Below are 27043 nucleotides of genomic sequence, written 5' to 3' on the forward strand. Positions count from 1 at the left end.
GTGACCACAATTCTGTGACTTTCACCTTGGTTATGGAGAGAGATAGGTGCGCACAACAAGGTAGATTTTATAATTGGGGGAAGGGAAATTACGATGCTGTAAGGCAGGATTTGAGGAGCATACGTTGGGAGCATAGGCTGTCAGGGAAGGATGTGGTGGAAATGTGGAACTTTTTCAAAGAGCAGATACGACGTGTCCATGATATGTATGTACCTATCAGGCAGGAAAGAAATGGTCGTGTGAGGGAGCCTTGGTTGACGAGAGAGGTTGAATGTCTGGTAAAGAGGAAGAAGGAGGCTTACATAAGGTTGAGGAAACAGGATTCAGACAGAGCAGTGGAGGGATACAGGATAGCCAGAAGGGACCTGAAGAAAGGGATTAGGAGAGCTAAGAGAGGGCATGAAAAATCGTTGGCGGATAGGATCAAGGATAACCCCAAGGCATTTTATGTGTATGTGAGAAACCTGAGAATGACGAGAACGAGGGTAGGTCCGATCAAGGACAGTAGTGGGAGACTGTGTATTGAGTCGGAAGAGATAGGAGAGGTCTTGAACAAGTACTTCTCTTCAGTATTTACGAACGAGAGGGACCGTATTGTAGAAGAGGAGAGTGTGAAATGGACTGGTAAGCTAGAAGAGATACCTGTTAGGAAGGAAGATGTGTTGGACATTTTGAACAACTTGAGGATAGACAAGTTCCCCCGGGCCTGACGGGATATATCCTAGGATTATGTGGGAAGCAAGAGAGGAAATTGCAGTACCGTTGGCAATGATCTTCTCGTCTTCACTGGCAACGGGGGTGGTACCAGGGGACTGGAGAGTAGCGAATGTTGTGCCCCTGTTCAAAAAAGGGAATAGGGATAACCCCGGGAATTACAGGCCTGTTAGTCTTACTTCTGTGGTAGGCAAAGTAATGGAAAGGGTACTGAGGGATAGGATTTATGAGTATCTGGAAAGACACTGCTTGATTAGGAACAGCCAGCACGGATTTGTGAAGGGTAGGTCTTGCCTTACAAGTCTTATTGAATTCTTCGAGGAGGTGACCAAGCATGTGGATGAGGGAAGAGCAGTGGATGTAGTGTACATGGATTTTAGTAAGGCATTTGATAAGGTTCCCCATGGTAGGCTTATGCGGAAAGTCAGGAGGCATGGGATAGAGGGAAATTTGGCCAATTGGATAGAAAACTGGCTAACCGGTCGAAGGCAGAGAGTGGTGGTAGATGGTAAATATTCAGCCTGGAGCCCAGTTACAAGTGGAGTTCCGCAGGGATCAGTTCTGGGTCCTCTGCTGTTTGTAATTTTTATTAATGACTTAGATGAGGGAGTCGAAGGGTGGGTCAGTAAATTTGCAGATGATACGAAGATAGGTGGAGTTGTGGACAGTGAGGAGGGCTGTTGTCGGCTGCAGAGGGACTTAGATATGATGCAGAGCTGGGCTGAGGAGTGGCAGATGGAGTTCAACCCTGCCAAGTGTGAGGTTGTCCATTTTGGAAGAACAAATAAGAATGCGGAATACAGGGTTAATGGTAGGGTTCTTAGTCAGGTGGAGGAACAGAGGGATCTTGGGGTCTATGTACATAGATCTTTGAAGGTTGCCACTCAGGTGGATAGAGTTTGTAAGAAGGCCTATGGAGTATTATCGTTCATTAGCAGAGGGATTGAATTCAAGAGTCGTGAAGTGATGTTGCAGCTGTACAGGACTTTGGTTAGGCCACAGTTGGAGTACTGTGTGCAGTTCTGGTCGCCTCACTTTAGGAAAGATGTGGAAGCTTTGGAGAGGGTGCAGAGAAGATTTACCAGGATGTTGCCTGGAATGGAGAGGAAGTCGTACGAGGATAGGTTGAGAGTTCTCGGCCTTTTCTCGTTGGAACGGCGAAGGATGAGGGGTGACTTGATAGAGGTTTATAAGATGATCAGAGGAATAGATAGAGTAGACAGTCAGAAACTTTTTCCCCGGGTACAACAGAGTGTTACAAGGGGACATAAATTTAAGGTGAAGGGCGGAAGGTATAGGGGAGATGTCAGGGGTGGGTTCTTTACCCAGAGAGTGGTGGGGGCATGGAATGCCCTGCCCGTGGGAGTGGTAGAGTCGGAATCATTGGCGACCTTTAAGCGGCATTTGGATAGGTACATGGATGGGTACTTAATCTAGGTTAGAAGTTCGGCACAACATCGTGGCCCGAAGGGCCTGTTCTGTGCTGTATTGTTCTATGTTCTATCTAGCCAAGAGGAAAAGGGAAGCATACATCAGGTCCATGTAGCTAAGAACAGAACTGGCCTTGGAGGAATATCGGGAGAGTAGGACCAATCTTAAATGAGGAATCAAGCAGGCTAAATGGGGTCATGAAATAACTTTAGTGAGCAGAATTAAGGAAAATCCCAAGGCCTTTTATTCTTATATAAGAAGCAAGAGGGTAACCAGAGAAAAGGTTGGTCCACTAAAGGATAAAGAAGGTTGTGTCGTTTCTGAGAAAATGGGTGAGATTCTCAATGATTACTTTGCATCAGTGTTCACTGGGGAACTGGGGGTGATGAATGCTGAGATTAAAGGTAGAAGTTTGTTTACTTTGGATCACATTAACATAAGGAGGGAAGATGTGTTGGCTAGGCTAAAGGATATTAAACGTGGACAAATCCTCAGGACCGGATGGGACCTATCCCAGGTTGCTGAGGAAGGGGAAAAAGGAAGTAGGTGGGGCCCTGACATATATCTTTGTAACATCCTTAAACACAGGTGAGGTGCAGGAGGACTGGAAGGTTGCTCATGTTGTGCCCCTGTACAAGAAGGGTAGTAGGGATATTCCAGATAACTACAGACCAGTGAGCCTGACGTCAGTGGTGGGAAAGTTGCTGGAGAAGGTACTGTGCAGGGTAGATTGTGCCTTACCAACTTAATAGAGTTCTTTGAGGAAGTGACCAAGTTGGTAGGTGAAGGAAGGACTGTAGATGTCATATACATGGACTTCAGTAAGGCATTTGATAAGGTTACCTATGGTAAACTAATGGAGACAGTGAAGTCACATGGTGTGCAGGGTATTCTAGCTAGGTGGATAAAGAACTGGTTGAGCAACAGGAGACAGAGTGTAGAAGTTGAAGGGAGTTTCTCAAAATGGAGAAAGGTGACCAATGGTGTTCCACAGGGGTCAGTGCTGGGGCCACTGTTGTTTGTGATATACATAAATGATCTGGTAAAGGGCATTATTGGTCTGATCAATAAGTTTGCAGACGACACCAAGATTGGTGGAGTAGCAGAAAGCATAGGGGACTGTCAAAGAATGCAGGAGGATATAGATAGACTGGAGAATTGGATGGAGAATTGGCAGATGGAGTTCAATCCAGGCAAATGTGAGGTGATGCATTTTGGGAAGTCTAATTCCAGAGCCAACTATATTGTAAATGGAAGAGTCTTGGTAAAAGTTGATGAGCAGAGAGATCTGGGAGTTCAGGTCCATTGTACCCTGAAGGTGGCTGCACAGGTGAATAGAGTGGTCAAGAAGGCATATAGTATGCTTGCCTTCATCGGACGGGGTATTGAGTATAAGAGCTGGCAGGTCATGTTAAAATTGCACAAGACTTTGGTTCAGCTAAACTTAGAATACTGTGTACAGTTCTGGCCGCCACATTACCAAAAGGATGTGGATGCTTTGGAGAGGGTGCAGAGAAGATTTACGAGGATGTTGTGAGAAAGATGCTAACTATGAAGAGAGGTTGAGTAGGTTAGGATTATTTTCATTAGGAAAAAGGAGATTATGGGGGGACCTGATTGAGGTCTATAAAATCATGGAGGGTATAAACAGGGTAGATAGAGATAAGCTTTTTTCCAGGGTGAGGGATTCAATAATGAGAAGTCACATGTTCAAGGTGAGAGGTGAAAGGTTTAAGGGAGATGTACGTGGCAAATACTTTACACAGAGGGTGGTAGGTGCCTGGAATGCATTGCCAGCAAGTTAGATGAGGTATGCATAGGTGTGTGGGAAAAGGTTTGTCACCCTGCCTACCCATAGTAGGCCCACGCAGAACATAGGAAAGCTAACTTGGAAAAACTATACCAAAAACACCCAGAATGCCTCAGTAGTGACCAAACTGGCTGACAAGCAAAACCAGACAGCACTGGCAGAGAAGGAAATACACTTACCAAAAACACACTAACAATACCCGGTCAACACAGCTGTCCCAAAGCCTGAGGGCTGTCTCATAACACAGCAATACCAAAGCCACACAAAGAACAGGTCAGACGGAGAGGCACCACCAGGGACATCGCTCCCAGGACAGGACAATGGACTCTACTGTTTCAAAAGAGACATTCTCACCTACCTGCAAAGAGAACTGGAATCTCCTGACCCATTGATACTGTCAGGATGTTGCACTGCATCAAGAATCAGGACATTCATCTGATAACTGTTTTTCAATTGACATTATTGTAACTGGATTACTCCATTTCCAAATACATTGTACTTTTCCCCATTTTAATTAATCTTAATGTACAAGATTTCTATAAAACCTGGCTTCGTCCTCAGCCTGAGGAAGAGAATTCTTGGCTGCCTGGACAGACTACTTGTGCTGTTTCAGCTTCATCAATTCCTCTTCCGCAATATCACAGGAGGTGTGGGCGCAAAGACCATTCCCTCCGTGACAACCTGGTCAGGTCCACGCCCCCCTACAACCCACCCTCCCATCCTGGCACTTTCCCCTGCCACCGCAGGAACTGTAAAACCTGCGCCCACACCTCCTCCCTCACCTCTATCCAAGGCCTTAAAGGAGCCTTCCACATCCATCAAAGTTTTACTTGCACATCCACTAATATCATTTATTGTATCCGTTGCTCCCGTTGAGGTCTCCTCTACATTGGGGAGACTGGGCGCCTCCGAGCAGAGCGCTTTAGGGAACATCTCCAGGACATCCGCACCCATCAACCACACCGCCCCGTGGCCCAACATTTCAACTCCCCCTCCCACTCTGCCGAGGACATGGAGGTCCTGGGCCTCCTTCACCGCCGCTCCCTCACCACCAGACGCCTGGAGGAAGAACGCCTCATCTTCCGCCTCGGAACACTTCAACCTTAGGGCATCAATGTGGACTTCAACAGTTTCCTCATTTCCCCTTCCCCACCTCATCCTAGTTCCAAACTTCCAGCTCAGCACTGTCCCCATGACTTGTCCGGACTTGTCCTACCTGCCTATCTCCTTTTCCACCTATCCACTCCACCCTCTCCTCCCTGACCTATCACCTTCATCCCCTCCCCCACTCACCCATTGTACTCTATGCTACTTTCTCCACAACCCCACCCTCCTCTAGCTTATCTCTCCATGCTTCAGGCTCACTGCCTTTATTCCTGAGGAAAGGCCTTTTGCCCGAAATGTCGATTTTGGAGGTTCGAAGAGCCTGTTCCTGGGCTATAAATTTTCTTTGTTCTTTGTTGTCTTTGTACATCCTGGTAAATCTCCTCTGCACCCTTTCCAATGCTTCCACATCCTTCTTATAATGCAGTGACCAGAACTGTATGCAATACTCCAAGTGTGGCCGCCACAGAGTTTTGTGCAGCTGCAATAGGACTTCATGGCTCCAAAAACTCAATCCCTCGACCAATAGATGCTACCACACCATATGCCTTCTTAACAACTCTATGAACCTGGGTGGCAACTTTCAGGGATCTACACACATGGACACTGAGATCTCTCTGTTCATCCACACGACCAAGAATATGACCATTAGCCTGTATTCTTTATTCCTGTTACTCCTTTACCTCACACTTTTCCACACTGAACTCCATTTGCCACCTCACAGCCCAGCTCTATAGCTTATCTATGTCTTTCTGTAACCTGTAATATCCTTCTGCACTGTCCACAACTCCACTGACTTTAGTGTCATCAGCAAATTTACTAACCCATCCTTCTACACCCTCTTCCAGGTCATTTAAAAAAATGACTTACAGCTGTGACCCCAAAACAGATCCTTGCAGTACACCACTAGTAACTGAACTCCAGGATGAACAATTCCCATCAACCACCACCCTCTGTCTTATTGTTAGTCAATTTCTGACCCAAACCGCTAAATCACCCTCAATCCCATATCTCCATATTTTCTGCAATAACCTACTGTGGGGAACCTTATCAAATGCTTTACTGAAATCCACATACACCACATCAACCACTTTACCCTCATCCACCTGTTCAGTCACCATCTCAAAGAACTCAACAAAGTTTGTGAGGTATGACCTACCCTTCACAAAACCGTGTTGACTATCCCTGATCAGCTTATGCTTTCTAGATGATTATAAATCCTTTCTCTTATAATCCTTTCCAACACTTTACCCACAATTGAAGTAAGGCTCACTGGTCTATAATTATAAGAGTTGTCTCTAATCCCCTTCTTGAGCAAGGGGACATTTGCTACCCTCCAGTCTTCCAACACTATTCCTGTAGACAATGATGATATAAAGATCAAAGCTGAAGCCTCTGCAATCTCCTCCTTGGCTTCCCAGAGAATCCTAGGATAAATCCCATCCAGCCCAGGGACTTATCTATTTTCACACTTTCCAGAATTGCTAACACCTTCTCCTTATGAGCTTCAATCCTGTCTCATCTAATAGGAGAAAGTGAGGTCTGCAGATGCTGGAGATCAAAGCTGAAACTTTATTGCTGGAACAGCACAGCAGGTCAGGCAGCATCTAGGGAACAGAAGATTCGACGTTTCGGGCACAGGCCCTTCTTCAGGAATGAGCAGAGAGTGTTCAGCAGGAGAAGATAAAAGGTAGGGAGGAGGGACTTGGAGGAGGGGCGTTGGAAATGTGATAGGTGGAAAGAGGTCAAGGTGAGGGTGATAGGTCGGAGTAGGGTGGAGGCGGAGAGGTCAAGAAGAAGACTGCAGGTCAGGAAGGCGGTGCCGGGCTGGAGGGATTCGGCTGAGACAAGGTGGGGGGAGGGGGGATGAAGAAACTGGTGAAGTCCAAGTTCATCCCCTGTGGTTGGAGGGTTCCCAGTCGGAAGATAAGACGCTCCTCCTCCGACCGTCGCGTTGTTGTGGTTTGGCGGTGGATGAGTCCAATGACCTGCATATCCTCGGTGGAGTGGGAGGGGGAGTTGAAATGCTGTGCTACAGGGTGATTGGGTTGGTTCGTCCGGGTGGCCCAGAGGTGCTCTCTGAATCCCTCCGCAAGTAGGCGGCCTGTCTCCCCAATATAGAGGAGGCCACACCGGCTGCAGCGGATGCAGTAGATAATGTGGGTGGAGGTGCAGGTGAATCTGTGGCGGATATGGAAGTTTCCTTTGGGGCCTTGGAGAGAAGTGAGGGGGGAGGTGTGGGCGCAAGTGTTGCACCTCCTGCGGTTGCAAGGGAAGGTGCCGGGAGTGGAGGTTGGGTTGGTGGGGGGTATGGATCTGACAAGGGAGTCGCGGAGGGAGTGGTCTCTACGGAAAGCTGATAGAGGAGGGGAGGGAAATATATCCTTGGTGGTGGGGTCCGTTTGGAGGTGGCGGAAGTGACGGCGGATGATGCGCTGTACATGGAGATTGGTGGGGTGGTAGGTGAGGACCAGTGGGGTTCTGTCCTGGTGGCGGTTGGAGGGGCGGGGCTCAAGGGCGGAGGAGCGGGAAGTGGAGGAGATGCGGTGGAGGGCATCGTCGATCACGTCGGGGGGGAAATTGCGGTCCTTGAAGAAGGAGGCCGTCTGTGTTGTGCGTATTTTGAACTGGTCCTCCTGGGAGCAGATGCGGCGGAGACGAAGGAATTGGGAGAATGGGATGGCGTTTTTACAGGGGGCGGGGTGGGAGGAGGTGTAATCCAGGTAGCTGTGGGAGTCGGTCGGTTTGTAGTAGATGTCCGTGTTGATTCGGTCGTCTGAGAGGAAACAGAAAGGTCTAGGAAGGGGAGGGAGGAGTCCGAGACTGTCCAGGTGAATTTGAGGTCGGAGTGGAAGGTGTTAGTGTAGTGGATGAACTGTTCAACCTCCTCGTGGGAGCACGAGGTAGCGCCGATACAGTCATCAATGTAGCGGAGGAAAAGATGGGGGGTGGGGCCAGTGTAGTTGCGGAAGATGGATTGTTCCACATACCCTACGAAGAGGCATTCCACATACCCTACGAAGAGGCATCTAATAGCCTGTATGTCAGTATTCTCCTCGACCACATTGTCTTTTTCCAGTGTGAATACTGAAAAAAAAATCATTTTGCGTTTCCTCTGTCTCATCAGATTCCACACACAACTTCTCACTAATGTCCTTACTCTGAGGAGCAGTAAAATCGACATTTCGGGCAAAAGCCCTTCATCAGGACTGAAGTGCTTCAGTCCTGATGAATGGCTTTTGCTAGAGACGTCGATTTTCATGCTCCTCAGATACTGCCTGACCGGCTGTGCTTTTCCAGCACCACTTGAATCTAGATTCTGAGTTCCAGCATCTGCAGTCCTCACTTTTGCCTGGCCCTAATCTTACTCTAGCCATTCTTTTATTCCTGACAAATCTATAGAAGTGGTAAAAACAATGGCTGCAGATGCTGGAAACCAGAATCTGGATTAGTGGTGCTGGAAGAGCATAGCAGTTCAGGCAGCATCCAAAGAGCTTCGAAATCGACGTTTCGGGTAAAAGTCCTTCATCAGGAATAAAGGCAGTGAGCCTGAAGCGTGGAGAGATAAGCTAGAGGAGGGTGGGGTGGGAGAAAGTAGCATAGAGTACAATGGGTGAGTGGGGGAGGGGATGAAGGTGATCGGTCAGGGAGGAGAGGGTGGAGTGGATAGGTGGAAAAGGAGGTAGGACAAGTCTGGACAAGTCATGGGGACAGTGCTGAGCTGGAAGTTTAGAACTAGGGTGAGGTGGGGGAAGGGGAAATGAGGAAACTGTTGAAGTCCACATTGATGCCCTGGGGTTGAAGTGTTCCGAGGCGGAAGATGAGGCGCTCTTCCTCCAGGCGTCTGGTGGTGAGGGAGCGGCGGTGAAGGAGGCCCAGGATCTCCATGACCTCGGCAGAGTGGGAGGGGCAGTTGAAATGTTGGGCCACGGGGCGGTGTGGTTGATTGGTGCGGGTGTCCCGGAGATGTTCCCTAAAGCGCTCTGCTCGGTGGCGCCCAGTCTCCCCAATGTAGAGGAGACCGCAACGGGAGCAACGGATACAATAAATGATATTAGTGGATGTGCAAGTAAAACTTTGATGGATGTGGAAGGCTCCTTTAGGGCCTTGGATAGAGGTGAGGGAGGAGGTGTGGGCGCAGGTTTTACAGTTCCTGCGGTGGCAGGGGAAAGTGCCAGGATGGGAGGGTGGGTTGTAGGGGAGCGTGGACCTGACCAGGTAGTCACGGAGGGAATGGTCTTTGCGGAAGGCGGAAAGGGGTGGGGAGGGAAATATATCATGGTGGTGAGGTCTGTTTGGAGTTGGCGGAAATGTCGGCGGATGATTTGGTTTATGCGAAGGTTGGTAGGGTGGAAGGTGAGCACCTGGGACGTTCTGTCCATAGAAGTCTTTAGGGTTTTCCTTGATCCTATCTGCTAACGACTTCTCATGCCCCCTCATGGCTCTTCTTAGCTCTCTCTTTAGGTCCTTCCTGGCTAACTTGTAATTCTCAAGCACCCTAACTGAGCCTTCCTGTCTCATTTTTACATAAGTCCCCTTCTTCCTCTTGACAAGAGATTCAACTTCTTTAGTAAACCAAGTCTCCCTCGCTTGACCATTTCCTCCCTGCCTGACAGATATATACTTATCAAGGACACATAGTAGCTGTTCCTTAAACAAGCTCCACATTTCAATCATGCTCATCCCCTGCAGTTTCCTTCCCTATCCTATACATCTTAAATCTTGCCTAATCACATCATAATTGCCTCCCCCCCCGCTATAACTCTTGTCCTGCATTATATATCTATCCCTTTCCACCGCTAAAGTAAATGTAACTGAATTGTGGTCACTCTCACTAAATTGCTCACCTACCTCCAAATCTAACACCTGGCCTGGTTCATTACCCAGTACCAAATCCAATGTGGCCTAGCCTCTTGTTGGCCTGTCTACATACTGTGTTAGGAAACCCTCCTGCACTCAATGGACAAAAACTGGCTGTATCAACCAAATGGTCATGTCTCAAAAGTCTAAGGGAAGTAATCTTATATAAAATCATTGAAGACAATCTTCAGACATGGGACCTGGCACAGTAAATCAAGGGCAGTCTCCAATATCAGCCAGGGGCTACGGCATGATCACGCGACTGCTGAGGGCAGTCAGGTTTAGAGGATCATACCTCTACAATCTGGGGAGTGTGCCATTGTCAGCCTATCAATCCAGCACAACCAACATGCTTGGAAAGTTGTACTAAGTCAGCTGGAGAGTTGAAGAGTCAGGGATCTAGTCAGTCATCATTCAATTATCAAAGTTGATCGAGGGGTTAGCCACTGTCAATCTTGGGAGTCCGACCACTAAAAGTGAAAGCATTGGTGGGGGGGGGGGGTTATCCTGTGAAACAAAGTTAGGGAATTAAACTATGAGCAGTGAGGCAACATGCTGGGATGAAGAGGGGATCACAATTATGAAGAGGGCAACTCAATATATAATTGGGAGAGAGACAAGAAAGGGAGAGGGGCTAAGTGTGATAAGTGGTCATCAACAGTCAGCATCAATGGGGTGTAGGCACACTATGTTTGGCATGACTCAATATGCCCGAGGGTCAGGGGCTAAAAAGTGGAGGTGAAGGGTTGAGTGGGAACATGGTTAATATCAAAGCTTAAGAGGTAGATAAGCAAGGCTACCACAAGACAGAGGATGGCCATGGGGCTTGCTGTGTGAACAGTGATCGCTTTTCTTTCCATCTTGATGCAGGAATCTAAAATATGATAGGAATGAAAATGGTTGCCACTACACTCAGAATGGGCAGGCTAAATGTTTCATTCTGAAAGGAAGGGGGCTCCACTTTCATGTGATGTCAGACCCTTCAAAAAGGATAATCTCATTCAACAGAGACATTACAAGACATTTGAAAGATATCTGTCGACACTAAATGCTGAATGTAAATCTTAGGCATTAACCTGTGTCAAGTCCAAACCTTGACCCCAAGTACTCAGAAAATGGTACCATTAATACTTGTGTCATACAAGCAATGTATTGTGGCCAAAGTAGCAAGCACCTGCCAAGGTCTCATAGCTTCTACATGGTGCTGGATCTGCTCACTTCACACCTTGGGCCATAAGAGAATATGTGGTGGCTAGAGGCTGTACCTTAATTCTTGTAGTTGCAGCTAGGAAGACATTGCTGATGATGAACAGTAAATGTATATTTACAAATGTGGGAATATATTTATAATGAAGTTTCACCCATGCCACCAATGTGCACTTATAATGTCCTCTGTTTCCTGCAATTTCTGTTTTTGTTCCTTCAACATTTGAGTTAGTTCGCCTACTGCCTCCAATAAACCTGTCAGCTGTCCTGTGCATTTCAATGAAATTCTAAATTGCCGACACCATGGAGTCCATGGGATGAGATGTCTGATCTGCGACAGTCTTCTGGGTGTTAAGGAACCAATTAAAACTGTATGCATATAATTGATCCATCACCTATTTGTTCTTCATTATAAACTCCTGTTTCAGACTGTAAGACTATATTTATCGTTACTAATTTCTTTTTTTTACATAAGTGTTTTTTAACAATCGGTTTATATGTTCCATGTAAACTTACTCTCATCCTTATTCCCTGAGCAGCTCCCCACCCCACTTCCTTGGGTTTACTACTATTCCTAATTTCTCTTGTTAGCCATGGTCTGGCCATATTTTCCATTTTATATTTTTTGCCAGACTGGGATGAATAACTTTTGCAGTTCACCCATGTGCTCTTTAAATGTTTGCCGATGCCTACCAACTACCATCCCTTTCAGTAACAATCTCCAATTTATCGCCCTATATACTATCGTAATTTCCTTTATTTAAATTCAGGATCCTAGTCTCGGAAACAAACGTTATTCTTCATCTTCGGGCAACACGGGTGGTAAGCACTGCTACCTCACAGCGCCAGGTTCACCCAGGTTCAATTCCAGCCTTGGGCAACAACCTGTGTGGAGTTTGCACATTTTCCTTTGTGTGGGTTTCCTCCAGGTGCTCCAGTTTTCTCCTACAGTCTAAAGGCATCCAGATTAGCTAAATTGGCCATGCTAAATTGCCAGGGATGTGTTGTGTAGATTAGGTGGATCATTCATGGAAAATGCAAGATTACAGGGAATAAGGTGGGGGTTGAGTTTGGGTGGGATGTTCTTTGGAGGGTCGATGTGGACCTGATGGGCCGAATGGCCTGCTTCCACACCGTAGGATTCTATTCTATCATAATGAAGCATTTTATCTGATCTTGGTTACACTTCTCTAAAGGGCCCACACATAACTAGATCACCAATTATTCGTTCCTCATTCCACAATACCCAGTCATGGATGGCCTTTGCTCTAGTTGGTTCCTCAACATATTAATCAATAAAACGATCCGATACAAGAATTCCTTCTCTATGGTGCTGTCCTGAGTTACATACCTAATTTACATGCAGATTGAAATTGCACATCATCACCTTTATAACTTTTTAATGCCTTCCCCAATACTACTACTTCTATATAACAACCACTACTAATATTTTCTGCTCATTGCTGAATTTGTACAGACTGTATCTCACCAGAGCTATTGTCCTTCATCACAATTGTATTAATTTCCTTTTTAATCAGCAGTGCTACCTCACTTCATTTTCCTTTTTGTCTTTCCTTTCTAAAAAAATGCAAAATTTTTAGTCACCCTGCAGTAATGCCCACTATATCATACCCATTTAGACCCAAGACTAACTCATCCATTGTAATGCAAAACTCTGTGTAATAATGCAAAAGGCCTTAAGGAATGTCTTTTTAATATTCTTAGTTCCAATCACTGTGGCCCTGCTCAATTCTAGATCTTGATTTCTCTGCCTATCACTATTAATTTCCAAAATAGTACTGAAATTTTCTGCTCCAGAACTTGCAGCATCTCTAACCAAACTGTTCCAGTACAGCTAAATTACGGCATCCACCCGACAATGTGGAAACTTGTCCAGGCATAACCTGCACATAAAAAGTATGACAAATCCAACTCATCAAAGTAACTTTCCCTCAGTCCACTCTTGATCTCGGTATGGAAGGTATCATTAATAACGCAATCAAGCAGCATAAGGTCAGCAATAACCTCCTTGCTGATGTTCAGTTTGGGTTCTGCCAGAGTCATTTAGTTCCTGGTGTCATTATAGCTTGGTTCAAACATGGTCAAAACAGCTGAATTCCAATGATGAGACGAGCCCTCGATATTAACGCTGCATTTGAATGAGTGTGGCATCAAGGAATTCTAACAAAAAGGTGAAGTCAAAGAGAGTTGGAGGAAAGCTCTCCACTGGCTCACTTGTCATACTTTGCACAGAGGAGGATGGTTGTGATTGTTGGAGGTCAGCTATCTCTGGTAAAGGACATCTCTGCATGGGTAGTGCCTTAGGCATAACCAACTTCAGCTGTTCCATCAATGGTCAGAAGTGGGGACGTTCATTGCTGATTGCACAATGTTCAGCACCGTTAGCAAGGGTGGCTCAGTGGTTAGCACTGCTGTCTCACAGAGCTAGGGACTCTGGTTCGATTCCAGCCTTGGGCAACTGTCTGTGTGGAGTTTGCACATTCTCCCCGTGTCTGTGTGGGTTTCCTCCCACAGTCCAAAGATATGCAGGTCAACTGAATTGGCCATGCTAATTTGCGCATTACATTAGGTGCATCATTTGGAGGGAATGGGTCTGGGTGGTTATTCTTCGGAGGGTCGGCGTGGACTTGTTGGGCCGAAGGGCCTGTTTCAACAATGTAGGAAATCTAATCTAAACTCTTCAGCTACTGAAGCAGTCTATGTTGAAACACAGCATGACTCGGACTATATCCAGACTGGTGTTGAAAGGTGCCAAGTAACATTCATGCCACACAACTGCCAGACAATGAACATCTCCCGTAAGAGGCAATGTTACTACTACCCCTTAACATTCAATGGCTTATCATCATTGAATTCCCACTATCAATATCATAGAAGTTACCTCTGACTAGAATTCAACTGGATTTGACACAGTGGCTACAAGAGCAGGTCAGAGAATAAGAATTCCTAATAGGAAGCGAGTAATTCACTTCCTTCACTATCCAAGATCTATGTCGTATAAGTCAGATATAATGGAATATTCCCCACTTGCCTGGATGGGTGCAGCTCCAACAACACTGAAAAAAGCCTGCCACCATCCAGGACAAGGTAGCCTATTTGATTCGCATAATCACCACAAGCATCCACTCCCTTTGTCACTGATGCTCACTAGCAGCAGTGTGTGCTAACTGCAAGATGTATTTCAGAAATTCACCAAAGATCCTTAGACAGCACCTTCCAAGCCCCAAAACACTTCCATGTGGAAGGACAAGGGCAGTAGATACATGGAAAAACTTACACCTGCAAGTTGCCCTTCAAACTACCCACCATCTCGACTTGTGATATATCACCATTCCTCCAGTGTTGTTGAGTCAAAATCCTGAAATTCCGTTCCTAGTGGTACTGTGGGGCTATCTTTGGCACATGGACAACACTGGGTCAAGAAGGCAGTTCATCAACACTTTCTCAAAGGCGACTAGAACGGGCAATAAATGTTGGCCGAGCCAGTAAAGTCCACACCCCATTTGTACATTGAAAATATCAAAAGCTGTGATATATCTTTTTTCTGGCAACATATATGTCAATATTAACATTAATTTATAGAATTTCTTTGAAATCCTTATTCAGCACCCTTTAAACGATATTATTGCCTCTGTATCAATAACCATATGTATTAAAGCATTCCATGGACTGAATTCTATTCATGTATGTCAGCAGGATTGAAAGTAGGATTACTCGCAAAATCCAACAAGTCTTCCCTGACCAGGTGAGAATCTGTGAATGTAATGCGTGGGGAGGTAGTGGAGGCTGAAAACCTTATAAACATTAAAAAATCTTTAGATGAGCACTTCAAATATCATAACATTCAAGAATATGGGGCAAGTGCAGGAAATTGGGATTAGTACATCTTTAGTGGTAGTTATGTCAGTTTTGATCCCCTCCTTGATCCTGCAGAGCTAAACAGCTACAGCCAATCAGATTGGATGGCAGTTCCCTCATACACAACTCCATCTTGAGATAGGGACAGAAGTCTTGCCTTATAAAGCAATCAATTTTGTTCCTAAAAGTTAAAGTGATGCGTGGCAACCATTGGTTTTGTGAGCAGGCTCACCAACAACTTCTATATTGGAGTGGGACAGCAGGAAGACACACAAGGCATTATATTAAAACAATTTTCAGAGAGACATTCGGTCTAATTTTCCATTAATAAATTTCAATATTGTTCCCATTACATTTATATCTAAAACAAGTTATACAAAAGGGAAACGAAGATAAGTTTTTATGCTGACCCGATATGTAGTGACCACCCAAATTCTATTAATCTAAAAAATCTTTTGTTTCTGTTCACTAGTTATTTATCCACTCATCAGATACACTCCTTTTAATACCATGTGCGGCCAATGGTTGTCACAAATCAATTCACGGGAGGTTTAAACACAGTTTGAGAAATCAATTGCTTAAACACAAACATGGGAAAGGATAATATATTAAAAAAACTGATAACTCACCTTGGTTGACATTCTCTTCCAACACAAAATTCATGAACTGGCTCTGGTCGAGTCACAGAATCACAATATGAATCATCAACTTCAATGCCGTCATAACGAACACACAATGCATAAGAAGTCGATACTCCTGCACATAGTAAACAATTGTTCAAATAGGGACATATTACGTGTAACTGCATTTTGCTTTTAATCCCATCCCATGGATTATAAAATTATAGAACATAGAACAGTACAGCACAGAACAGGCCCTTCAGCCCAAGTGGCAGCAGATAGTCACACTATCACCTCTGGTTATCTGGCAATTAATTAAGATAGTATTTTGCCGTCTGATCACAAGATATTTTGAGTTGCAGCATGCTTTGATTACATGCCAATGGAGACATGACTAAAACCTACCCTGGAGAGTTGACTATAAATGGATTTCAACAGATTTTGTCACTACTTTGCTTTGCCACTGAATGGAAATACCAAATGCACATTGCTGCACTACCTGCTGATTTCCTAACAACAATGCAAATTTTAATGCCTTAAATACAGTTACAAATCCCAAGGTATCTCACTTAAGAAAGCAGAGCACACAATATTAGGAGGGATGATCAACATCATTGTTGAAAATTCTTTGGCATGGACTTAGTCGTAAACTCTAACATCACAGAAGAGACCCTTTGACCCTGGATCATTGAATGGCTGCAGCACTAAAGGAGGCCTATTGACACCCTGTACAGATACCAGCTTCTTGAAATAGCAACTCAGTTAATTTCATTCCCTCACATTTCACCCCGAGCATTGCAAACATTTCTTCTTCAGTTTCACTGCTGAAAGCCAAGATTGAACTTGCCTCCACTATACTGTTAGGCCATATGATCCAGAACCTATAGTCTGATATTTCAGTGCAACACTGAGAGTATGTTGCATTGTTGGAGAGACCATCCTTTGTTCGAGTTGAGACATAAGGTTAGATGTTATTCTCATCAAGTCTGTAGCAATTTTTACTGACTCAGGAAGAATTCTCCCAACTGAGCTAAGATGACTTCATAAAGAATGTTACTGAAACTGACCAGGTAGATTGGTACTTAGGCAGCTTAGAAACTAAGACCCTGTCTGCATTTTTCATGTAGACACAACTTTTGAATTTTCCATACTGAGAACATGAAGGTGAGTCGATTTGATAGAATGAGAATGGCAGTACCTTGGATGAATTGGTATTATAATTGTGTGCATTTCACAAACAATGAAGAATACATTGAAAAACTTGAGCCTCAGGGTAAATGAAGCTTAAAATAAGTTTTTTTTTTGTAAATATATTTATTAGCAAATTTTTTTAACTTTACAAACATATAAAATTATTGAAAAATACAATCAATAACAAATATCAGTATTATAAAACGAAAAAAAAACACAAGTTACAATACTACAGTCTACTAACTGCTAACCTACCCTATAATACAAAACAAACCCTAACACTGTGTAAAGCAACACCAAAAAAAGAAAAGCAAAAAAAAATTTTAAAAACCCCACAAAATACAGAACAGCTATGCTCGATGCAAAGCTCCCAAACAAAGGAACAGGAGCATTGTATATATAACTGTATTAACTCAGGAGACCCCCTCCAGGGCCCAGGGCTTGACAAATCGAACCATCATGGTTAAACAAACGCCCTTGTTAAGGTAACTGACAAATCTATATCCAAAAAACTCAAGTAGGGCTGCCATATCTTACAAAAATAGTCTGTTGTGTGGTACACCATATTTGTAAAATAGTCCATAATTAATTTCTGACATTCCAGCAAGCTTGGTGGGTTCTTAGACACCCAATTCTTCACAAAATTCTTCCATGCACAGTATGCAAGAATATTAAGTAGTTTCTTCCCACGCCCTTCTAAAGATGGTAAATTTGATAGACCTAAGCGGAGAGATATCGGGTCTACTTTGACTTCAGTCCTCAATCCCCTCCCTATCTCTCCTGCCACGGCACTCCAGTAAACACGGAGCCTGTGGCCTGTCCAGAAGCAATGGGTAAGAGTACCTACACTTATTTTACATTTGGGGCACATTGAAGATGCCCCTTTTTAAAACTTCGCCAGATGGTCTGGTGCCAGATGAGCCCTGTGCAGAATTTTTAACTGCGTAGCGCATGTCCTATTACAGATTGAGATCTTTCGATTATTCTCCCATATGTTCTCCCACGTTTCAGAAGAGACCTCCACTCCTAACTCTTGCTCCCAGACATCACGTAACCGGTTAATATCCTGCCAGGCCATGCCACCTAGCAGGCAATAGAGGGCACTAACCGAAAGGGTGCTTGTGGAATGTAGCAACAACCTCTCTGTATCGGACTTATAGGGCTTAGTGAGAAGCGTAGTCTTCTTCTGGATGAAATCCCTAACCTGTAAAAAACGGAAAAGGTCTCTGCTGGGCAACCTGTATTTGAGGCTCAGTTGCTCAAAAGACATCATAACCTCCACCTCAAACAAGTCTCCCAAACTCGGAACTCCTCTCGCTGCCCATAGTTTGAACCCTGAGTCCATCATTCCTGGTCGGAACCCTGGCATGGCAACTATAGGTGTAAGTGGCGAAGTCTTGGATAAGCAACCCTCACTCTGACGCTTCGCCCTCCATGCCCTGACTATACTAATGACAATGGGGTTCCGGCAGTGGTCCATAACTGTCCTCATCTTATCCATGAACAACAGGTTAATAAGAGGGCATTTTGCCTGGGAGGCCTCAATATCCAGCCATATTGAGTTTGGATCGTTACCTACCCAATCACAGACAAAGGACAGCAGGGAACTCAATTGATACCTCCTGATGTCTGGGATCAACTCCTCCCCCTCCTTGAGGCAACTGCAATTTAGTAAGTTTGATGAGGGGCCGGCCACGATGCCAGACAAAGGAACCAAACCACCCCATAAGCTTCCGCAGCATTGACCTGGGAAACTGTATAGGGAGCATATGCATGGGATAAAGCAAACGAGGAAGAACATTCATCTTAATGAGAGATATTTGGCCCAGCCATGAAATTGGAAGAGCCTCCCATCTCTGGAGATCTCGCCTAATATTGTTGAGCAAGTGAGCAAAGTTAGTCCGAAATAACAGATCAAACTTGGGGTAATAAAAATGCCTAGGTATCAGAACCCTGCCCGTGACCACTTAAAAGGGAACTTAGGGCCACCTTCAACTTCTGGAACATCCTTAAGGTTCCCCAAAGGCATAGCCTCCGATTTTGCAAAGTTAATCTTATATCCTGAAATAGCCCCAAATGAATTGATACATTGTATCAAATGGGGTACAGAGGTCATTAGGTTCAATAAAAACAGAAGGACATCATCCACATACAGTATAATCTTGTGTGCCCTCGATACCACTTCCAGAGTGAATGGCCTCTGCCAGCGGCTCTATCGCCAATGTAAACAACAATGGTGAGAGGGGGCAGCCTTGCCGACTACCCCTACCAATCCTAAAATTCCCAGATTTCACCCCGTTGGTGATGACCATGGCCAGAGGGTGGAGATATAAAACCTCCACCCACCTAGCAAAGACCCCACCCAACTCAAACTGTTCTAGGACATAAAAAAGATACGGCCATTCCACCCAGTCAGATGCTTTCTCTGCATCTAAGGAAATCACCAACCCCTGAACCGATCGTTGCTGACAAACTTAGACCATATTCAGCAACCTCTTAATATTATTAGAGGACCTACGGTCCCTTATAAAGCCTGTCTGGTCCTCTTTAATAATATGGGGCAACACCCTTTCCAATCTCAGTGCCAGGATCTTGGACAGAATCTTGAAAGCTGAATTTAATAGAGAGATCGGCCTGTATGAGGCATAATCCTCAGGAACTTTCCCCTTCTAAAGAATTAAGGAAATATTAGCTTCTCTCAAAGATGGTGGTAGGCATTCATGCATATAGGAGTGATTGTACATCTCCCTGACATCGGCCCTGGCAGAATCCCTATAAAGTCCTCATAAACCTCTCCCGGAAGACCATCAGGGCCAGGCACTTTCCCACTCTGAAGTTGCCTAGCTGCCTCCTGTATTTCCTGAACTGTCAAGGGGGCATTAAGGAGAGAGGCCTGTACCAAGGTTACCCCTGGGAGGTCCAGATTCTTAAAAAAGGGCTCCATTTTAGCCCTCCTGTCTTCACAACTTTCAGACCGATACAATTCAGAGTAAAAGCTCCGAAAAGCCTCATTAATCTTTTTAGCATGGTATGTAAGGACCCCGGCGCTGTCTCTGATTGTAGTAATGGACTGGGGAGCACGCTTTTTCCTAGTCAGGTACGCTAAATACTTCATTAGCCTATCCCCACATTCGAACAGCCTTTGTCTAGCAAAAGCAAGTTCTTTCTTTGCGTTCTGTGTCAGTATTGAATTCAAGGCAGCCCGGAGGGCCGTGATCCACTGTGGCTTAGTCACCGAAAGCCGCGCAAAATATGCTGCGTCGGCAGCTTTCAACCACGCCTCAAGTAGATGCCGCTGTTCCTCCTTCTATCATTTTCGGCTAGCCGAATAGGAAATAGCTTACCCCTAGCAAGGGCCTTAGCAGTCTCCCATAGCATAGACAGACTACTAGCCATGCCTGAGTTGATAGTCAAGAATTCCTGAAACTCCTTCAAAAGGTATTCCACAAATTTGGAATCCTTCAGGAGAAAAGGGTCCAAACATCAGTGCTGCAAACCTAGCCCTTCACTCTTGGCCTTAACCTCCAAATATACTGCCGCGTGATCAGAGATAGCTATATTCCCAATTTTACAACCCATAATCGAATCCAGATGGGTCGAGGGAGCCAGAAAGAGGTCAATCTTCATGTGACATTTATGTGGGTTTGAAACAAAGGTAAAGTACCTGCCAGTAGGGTGAAGACATCTCCAAATATCCACCAGCCCCAACTCCTTGCATAAGTCAACCACCTGCTTGACCTGCGAAGAAATAGTTGGGTGGCCCACAAGGCATCCTGTCCACTGTCGGATCCAAAAGACAATTAAAATCCCCCCCGCTATAATAATGTGCTGTGTTCCAAAAGCACTCAACTTAGAAAAAGCACTAATCAAAAATTTGAGGGGATGCGCTGGAGGACAGTACACATTTAAAATGCCATTTTCCTCCCCATGTATCAGGGCTTTAAGTATCACAAACCGTCCCTGCTCATCTTTCACCTGCTCTAATAATGTGAACGGAAGATTTTTCTGGATAGGTACCGCCACTCCCCTACTTTTAGTAGTAAAGGATGAAAAGAACACACGGTCATAACCCCCCTGTTGTAATTTAAGGTGTTACCCATCATCAAGACGGGTTTCCTGCAACAAAGCAATATCAACCCTTTCCCTCTTAAGGCTAGAAAGCACTTTTTTCCTTTTATCGGCTGAATGACTTCCCTTAATGTTCCAGGTGCACCATTCAATAAGACACTTAGCCATATCCCCTTTCAGAGACCCTTGAACCCCTCAGAGGGAGAACCCTGCTGTCAAAGCGCTGAGCATGATTAAATAAAGACTCACAGAGTCGAAGAACTTTATATACAAAAACTACTCTATCATAACTACAAACAACTATTACTACCAAAAAAACTACAAAAAAAACCAACTATAAAACCTTGAATGGAAGACTCTTCCCCCTGCCCATAGGGGGCACTCACCGTACACATCCCCTCCTTCACAGCTCCTTCAAACCCGGACTGTGCCCCAGCCTTAGGCCAGAAAAAAAACAAGGAGATGATCCTTAAATCAACAGAAAAAAGACAAAGTCAGGATGAACGCTCCACTCATCCCTGGCTTCATGTCACCCCAACTTGTGACTAAAAGAGAAACAGGCCAAACAAAAAAAAAGGAGAGACAACAAAGAACATCCACACAATTTCCCATCAGAAAACCCAGTTATTAAAAAAAATAGCAACAACTTATTCCAAGGTCTTATCCCCCCTTTCCCAAAAAGGAAATTATTAGGGAGAAAGAAATGAATTTAAAAAAGGAAGGGAAAACATGGGGAAAGATAGAAAAGAGAACAAACATTAACCGTATTCTTCAGTCCAATCTGTCTATTTTAAAGTGTCTACAAAGTTTTTAGCTTTATCCGCTGAGTCAAATGCATAAACCCAGTCCTCGTGGCTGAAATGGAGCACTGCGGGGCACCTCATGGAGTACTGGATGCCCAGGTTCCTTGGCCTCTTTTTAACTTCATCAAAGGACTTCCTCTTTCGAATTACAGCTGCAGAGAAATCCTGGAAAACATGATTTTTGACCTCTTGTGCAGCAGTGCCTGCGGATCTTTTCCCAGAGATCTGGAAACTTCTATGACTTTTTGCTTGTCCTTATATGAATGGAGGTGCATTAGGACTGAGCAGGGGCGCTGCACTGGGCCTGACCTGTGCACTGTAACCCGATAAGCCCTTTCAATCTGCAGCCTGCTGGACTCGATGAAGGCCCAAAACCATCAGCAGCCAGTTTTCAAAGAAGCTGACTGGCTGCCCACCTTCCTCACCTTCAGGGAGCCCGACAATTCAGATATTTATCCTCCAACCTCGATTTTCGAGGTCGTTGATATGGTTTCGCAAGGCCCGCACTGATCGCTTCCGCACCTGGATCCGACCGGATGAGGACTCCATCGCAGCTTCCAAGGCCTTAGTTCGACCCTCCACCTCCTCCAGCCTCTCCCCAAGCCCTGGATCTCCTGCTCATGCTTCTGCAGCATGGATGCAATAGAACATAGAACATAGAATACAGCGCAGTACACGCCCTTTGGCCCTCGATGTTGCGCTGATCCAAGCCCACCTAACCTACACTAGCCCACTATCCTCCATACGCCTATCCAATGCCCGTTTAAATGCCCATAAAGAGGGAGAGTCCACCACTGCTACTGGCAGGGCATTCCATGAACTCACGACTCGCTGAGTAAAGAACCTACCCCTAACATCTGTCCTATACCTACCACCCCTTAATTTAAAGCTATGCCCCCTCGTAATAGCTGACTCCATACATGGAAAAAGGTTCTCACGGTCAACCCTATCTAAACCCCTAATCATCTTGTACACCTCTATCAAGTCACCCCTAAACCTTCTTTTCTCCAATGAAAACAACCCCAACCGGCCTAGAGTTACTAGGGTTATCCCTACTCCCCTTCTTGAACAAGGGAACCACATTTGCTAGCCTCCAGTCTTCTGGCACTACTCCTGTAGACAACGAGGACATAAAAATCAAGGCCAATGGCTCTGCAATTTTCCTCATACGATCTTTCTACCATACCAGGCAACATCCTGGTAAACCTCCTCTGCACCCGTTCCAGTGCCTCCACATCCTTTCTATAGTATGGTGACCAAAACTGCACACAATACTCCAGATGTGGCCGCACCAGAGTCTTATACAACTGCAACATGATCTCAGGACTCCGGAACTCAATTCCTCTACCAATAAAAGCCAGTACGCCATATGCCTTCTTCACCGCACTATTTACCTGGGTGGCAACTTTCAAAGATCTGTGTACATGGACACTAAGATCCCTCTGCTCATCCACACTACTAAGTATCCGACCATTAGCCCAGTACCCCATCTTTTTGTTACTCTTACCAAAGTGAATCACCTCACACTTAGCTACATTGAACTCCATTTGCCATCTTTCTGCCCAGTTCTGCAGCGTATCTATATCCCGCTGTAACCTGCCACATCCTTCCTCACTGTCAACAACTCCTCCGACTTTCGTATCATCCGCAAACTTGCTCACCAAACCTTCTAGCCCCTCCTCCAGGTCATTTATAAAAATGACAAACAGCAATGGTCCCAAAACAGATCCTTGCGGAACACCGCTAGTGACGGCACTCCAAGATGAACCTTTACCATCAACTACTACCCTCGGTCTTCTTCCAGCCAGCCAATTCCTAATCCAAACCTCCAACTCACCCTCAATGCCATACCTCCGTATTTTTTGCAGTAGTCTACCATGGGGAACCTTATCAAACACCTTACTAAAATCCATATACACCACATCTACTGCTTTCCCCTCGTCCACCTCCTTAGTCACCTTCTCAAAGAATTCAATAAGGTTTGTGAGGCACGACCTGCCCTTCACAAAACCATGCTGACTATCCTTGATCACATTATTCCTATCCAGATGTTCATAAATCCTATCTCTTACAATTCTCTCTAAGATTTTGCCCATAACAGAAGTGAGACTCACCGGCCTATAGTTTCTAGGGTTATCCCTACTCCCCTTCTTGAACAAGGGAACCACATTTGCTAGCCTCCAGTCTTCTGGCACTATTCCTGTAGACAACGAGGACATAAAAATCAAGGCCAATGGCTCTGCAATCTCCTCCCTTGCTTCCCAGAGAATCCTAGGATAAATGCCATCAGGCCCCGGGGACTTATCTATTTTCACCCTTTCCAGAATTTCCAACACCTCTTCTCTACATACCTCAAAGCCATTCATTCTACTTAATTGTGACTCAGTATTCACATCGGCAATAATGTCCTGTTCCTGAGTGAATACTGACAAAAATTATTCATTCAGTGTCTCCCCAATCTCTTCAGCCTCCACATGCAACTTCCCACTACTATCTTTGACTGGACCTATTCCTACCCTAGTCATTCTTTTATTCCTGACATACCTATAGAAAGCCTTAGGGTTTTCCCTAATCCTACCAACTAAGGACCTTTCATGTCCCCTCCTTGCTGCTCTTAGCTCTTAGGTTGGACCTGGGTACGAATCTCCGCATGGATTCCCCTCAATTGCAGCCCCAACTTTCAAGCTAAGTCTCTCCATCGCCGCAGCCAATTCCTGTGAGTCTGTCAGGTCCCTGGGGGATTCAGGAGAGGCTGCTGCTGCTGCAGTCTCTGGTGGGGTATGTGCTGCAGGGCAGTGTCCTCCCTACTGCTGTTTGCTTGCCCTTTTCCCTTTGGCATCCTTCCCACTCCCAAGTATTAACAAATATGTGTTCTGTTAGGTTTTAAACTAATAATTACACCACATAAGTTGGTCAGGGATGGCAAAAAACACCAGTGTGCCTTGGCTGTTAGGCAGAGCTGTCCACAGCAGTTCTACAGAATCACCGCCATCTTGCCGAGTCCATAAATTAAGGTTTAACTATGGATGAAAGTAAGTCACAGGTGGAAGCAAACAATGCTATGAGATTAAAAACAGTAGTGTTTGTGATGGCTATAAAATGGACCTGCAAGCCAAATCATTAAGCAATATATGACCTGAGACAGTCAAAATCAACAGCAAGAATAGCATGATCATGGGGGTGAAGATATTTTGACTGGAGATGAGGAAGAGCAGTTCAGCTTCCTTATTGTCATTTAGGATCACTGAATGGCTACATCACAGAATGCGGCCATTTGACACCTTGTGTAGGTGCCAGGTTCTTGAAAAAGCAATTCAACTAAATCCTCACCTTCCTGCCCGATCCCTGCAAACTTTCCCTTCAGTTCCTAATCCACTTCCTTTCTGTAAGCCATAATAGAATGGTGAAGGCAAGTTCAATCTACTCATTGTGTAAAAAATTGGTTCTTTTGCAATTCAGCTTGAATTGCCATCGGCTAGTTCTCAACCCTTCCACCTACAGGAACGTTTCTCTACCTAGTCTATTTAGTCTCTCATGATTTTAAGCACCACTGTGAACTTCTCTAAGGAAAGTAACTCCAGCTTCCTTTGTCCTTGTAACAATCTCATGCTTTGGAATCATTCTGGTAAATGTCTTGTATCTTTTCTAAAGGCTTCAAATCCTGCGCAATTGAAGCCTCGTTAGTGTTTCATAAAGGATCATCACAACTCTTTTGTCTTTGCATATATTCATCCCTAAATTTTGAAATTATGCCCTATGCACTTTCAGGACATAAATGCATTGAAAGCAGTTCAGAGAATTTACCAGACTAATACTTGAAATAAGTTGTCAGCCTAATTTAGAAGATCAAAAGGTTTTTTATTAGAAACAGAAACATACAAGTTCCTCAGGGGTCTTGACAGGTCCTGGTAGAAAGGATGTTTCCTGTAATCCAACTCCTTAATGTATAATATTAAATTATTGCAGCCAAAACATTAATCCCTGTGGCATTCTACTAGTTACAGGTTGCTATTCTGAAAATGCCACCCCCTCATCCCAAATCTATCTTCTATCAGTTTGCCAATTCTATATTAATGCTAATATTCAATCCTCAATATCAAGGGTTCTTATGTGCCATATCTGGCCACAACTTCACATCAGAGGCTAGGAATCCTGCAAAGAGAAGCTGACCTCCTGAATTCCTAAAGCCAGTCAACCCTTTACAAGGTAAAAACAGAAATCTTATAGAATACTCCCCACTTGCCTGGATGAATGCAGTTCATATATACTCAGAAAGCTTGACTTCACCCAGAACAAATCAACCTGCTTGACTGGCGCCACATCCACAAACATTCAGTTGTGTTTACCATCTACAAGATGAAATTTACAAAGGCTGTTTAGACAGCATCTTCAAACCATGACCACTACCATTCAAAAGAACAAGAACAGCAGTTGCTTGGGAACAATAATTCACCTCCAAGTCACATACCATTCAGGTTTGAAAATATATCACCATTCCTTCACTGTAGCAACTGACTACAACAGATCTCCCCAATTATATAAATGAAAAACTCATGACATTATACTTCCAGCTTGGCTGTAGTCAATATACCACAGACATCAGTATTTACATCCTGACACTTGGCTCAAATCAAAATATTAACCAACAGTCCTATTTTGACTTTGATTCCTCACTGTCATTCCAAAAGAACAAAAGATCCTCCTCTGGGCACTTTTGCACTCGGGTTGACCATAACTCCAAAGTCTGGAGAGGAACTTCAGAAAATGGCATGGGAAAAGTGTCCTCCTGCTGACAAAGTGTACTCTGCATGGCTTCATCAGAACAAATACTAACTTCTGCCAAAAGGACAAATACAAAGCACTTGGAGGTATTCTAAATCAAAACACTGACATGCCATGAATTATGGCCTTGTTAAAGCCAAACATCTACATAGTGTCTGTGTCACTCAATCCTTGCTGAGATCTGATGGGCAGATCATCAACGTGCTTAAATGGTAATGAGCATCCATCTAGCTCAAAGGCGTCATAAATGGGTCTTTCTGGAAATTTGTACTTCTTAAAATTCATTCATAGTCAATGTGGATGTTGCTCATTAGTGACTGTACAGATATCCCCATCTTTAATAACAAGCGAGCCCAGCACAACAGTGCAAAAGATAAGACTGTAGCATTTGCAATAATCTTCAGTCAGAAGTGGCAAGTGAATTATCCATCTCAGTCTCCTCCAAAGATCCCCAATATCACAGATGCCAGTCTTAAACCAATTTGATTTATTGCATGCGATACAAAGAAATGTTGTGAGACACTGGATCCTCGAAAGGCTATGAGCCCTGACTACATTCAGGCTATAGTTCTAGA

General features: G+C 44.7%; 1 protein-coding gene across 1 annotated transcript in view; it reads right to left on the reverse strand.

Annotated features, from left to right (window-relative positions):
* The window catches only part of adamtsl2 (ADAMTS like 2), a 241285-nt gene that overhangs the window by 90077 nt on the left and 124165 nt on the right, over positions 1–27043 (reverse strand). Inside the window, exon 13 of the mRNA XM_087998112.1 lies at positions 15634–15760. Within this exon, the coding sequence (XP_087854238.1) occupies positions 15634–15760 (127 nt within the window). The remainder of the gene's footprint in view (positions 1–15633; positions 15761–27043) is intronic.

This window comes from Chiloscyllium plagiosum, unplaced genomic scaffold (assembly GCF_037043375.1).
Source record: "Chiloscyllium plagiosum isolate Xiang-an unplaced genomic scaffold, Cpla_swu_hap1 HiC_scaffold_21, whole genome shotgun sequence".
Lineage (NCBI taxonomy): Eukaryota > Metazoa > Chordata > Chondrichthyes > Orectolobiformes > Hemiscylliidae > Chiloscyllium > Chiloscyllium plagiosum.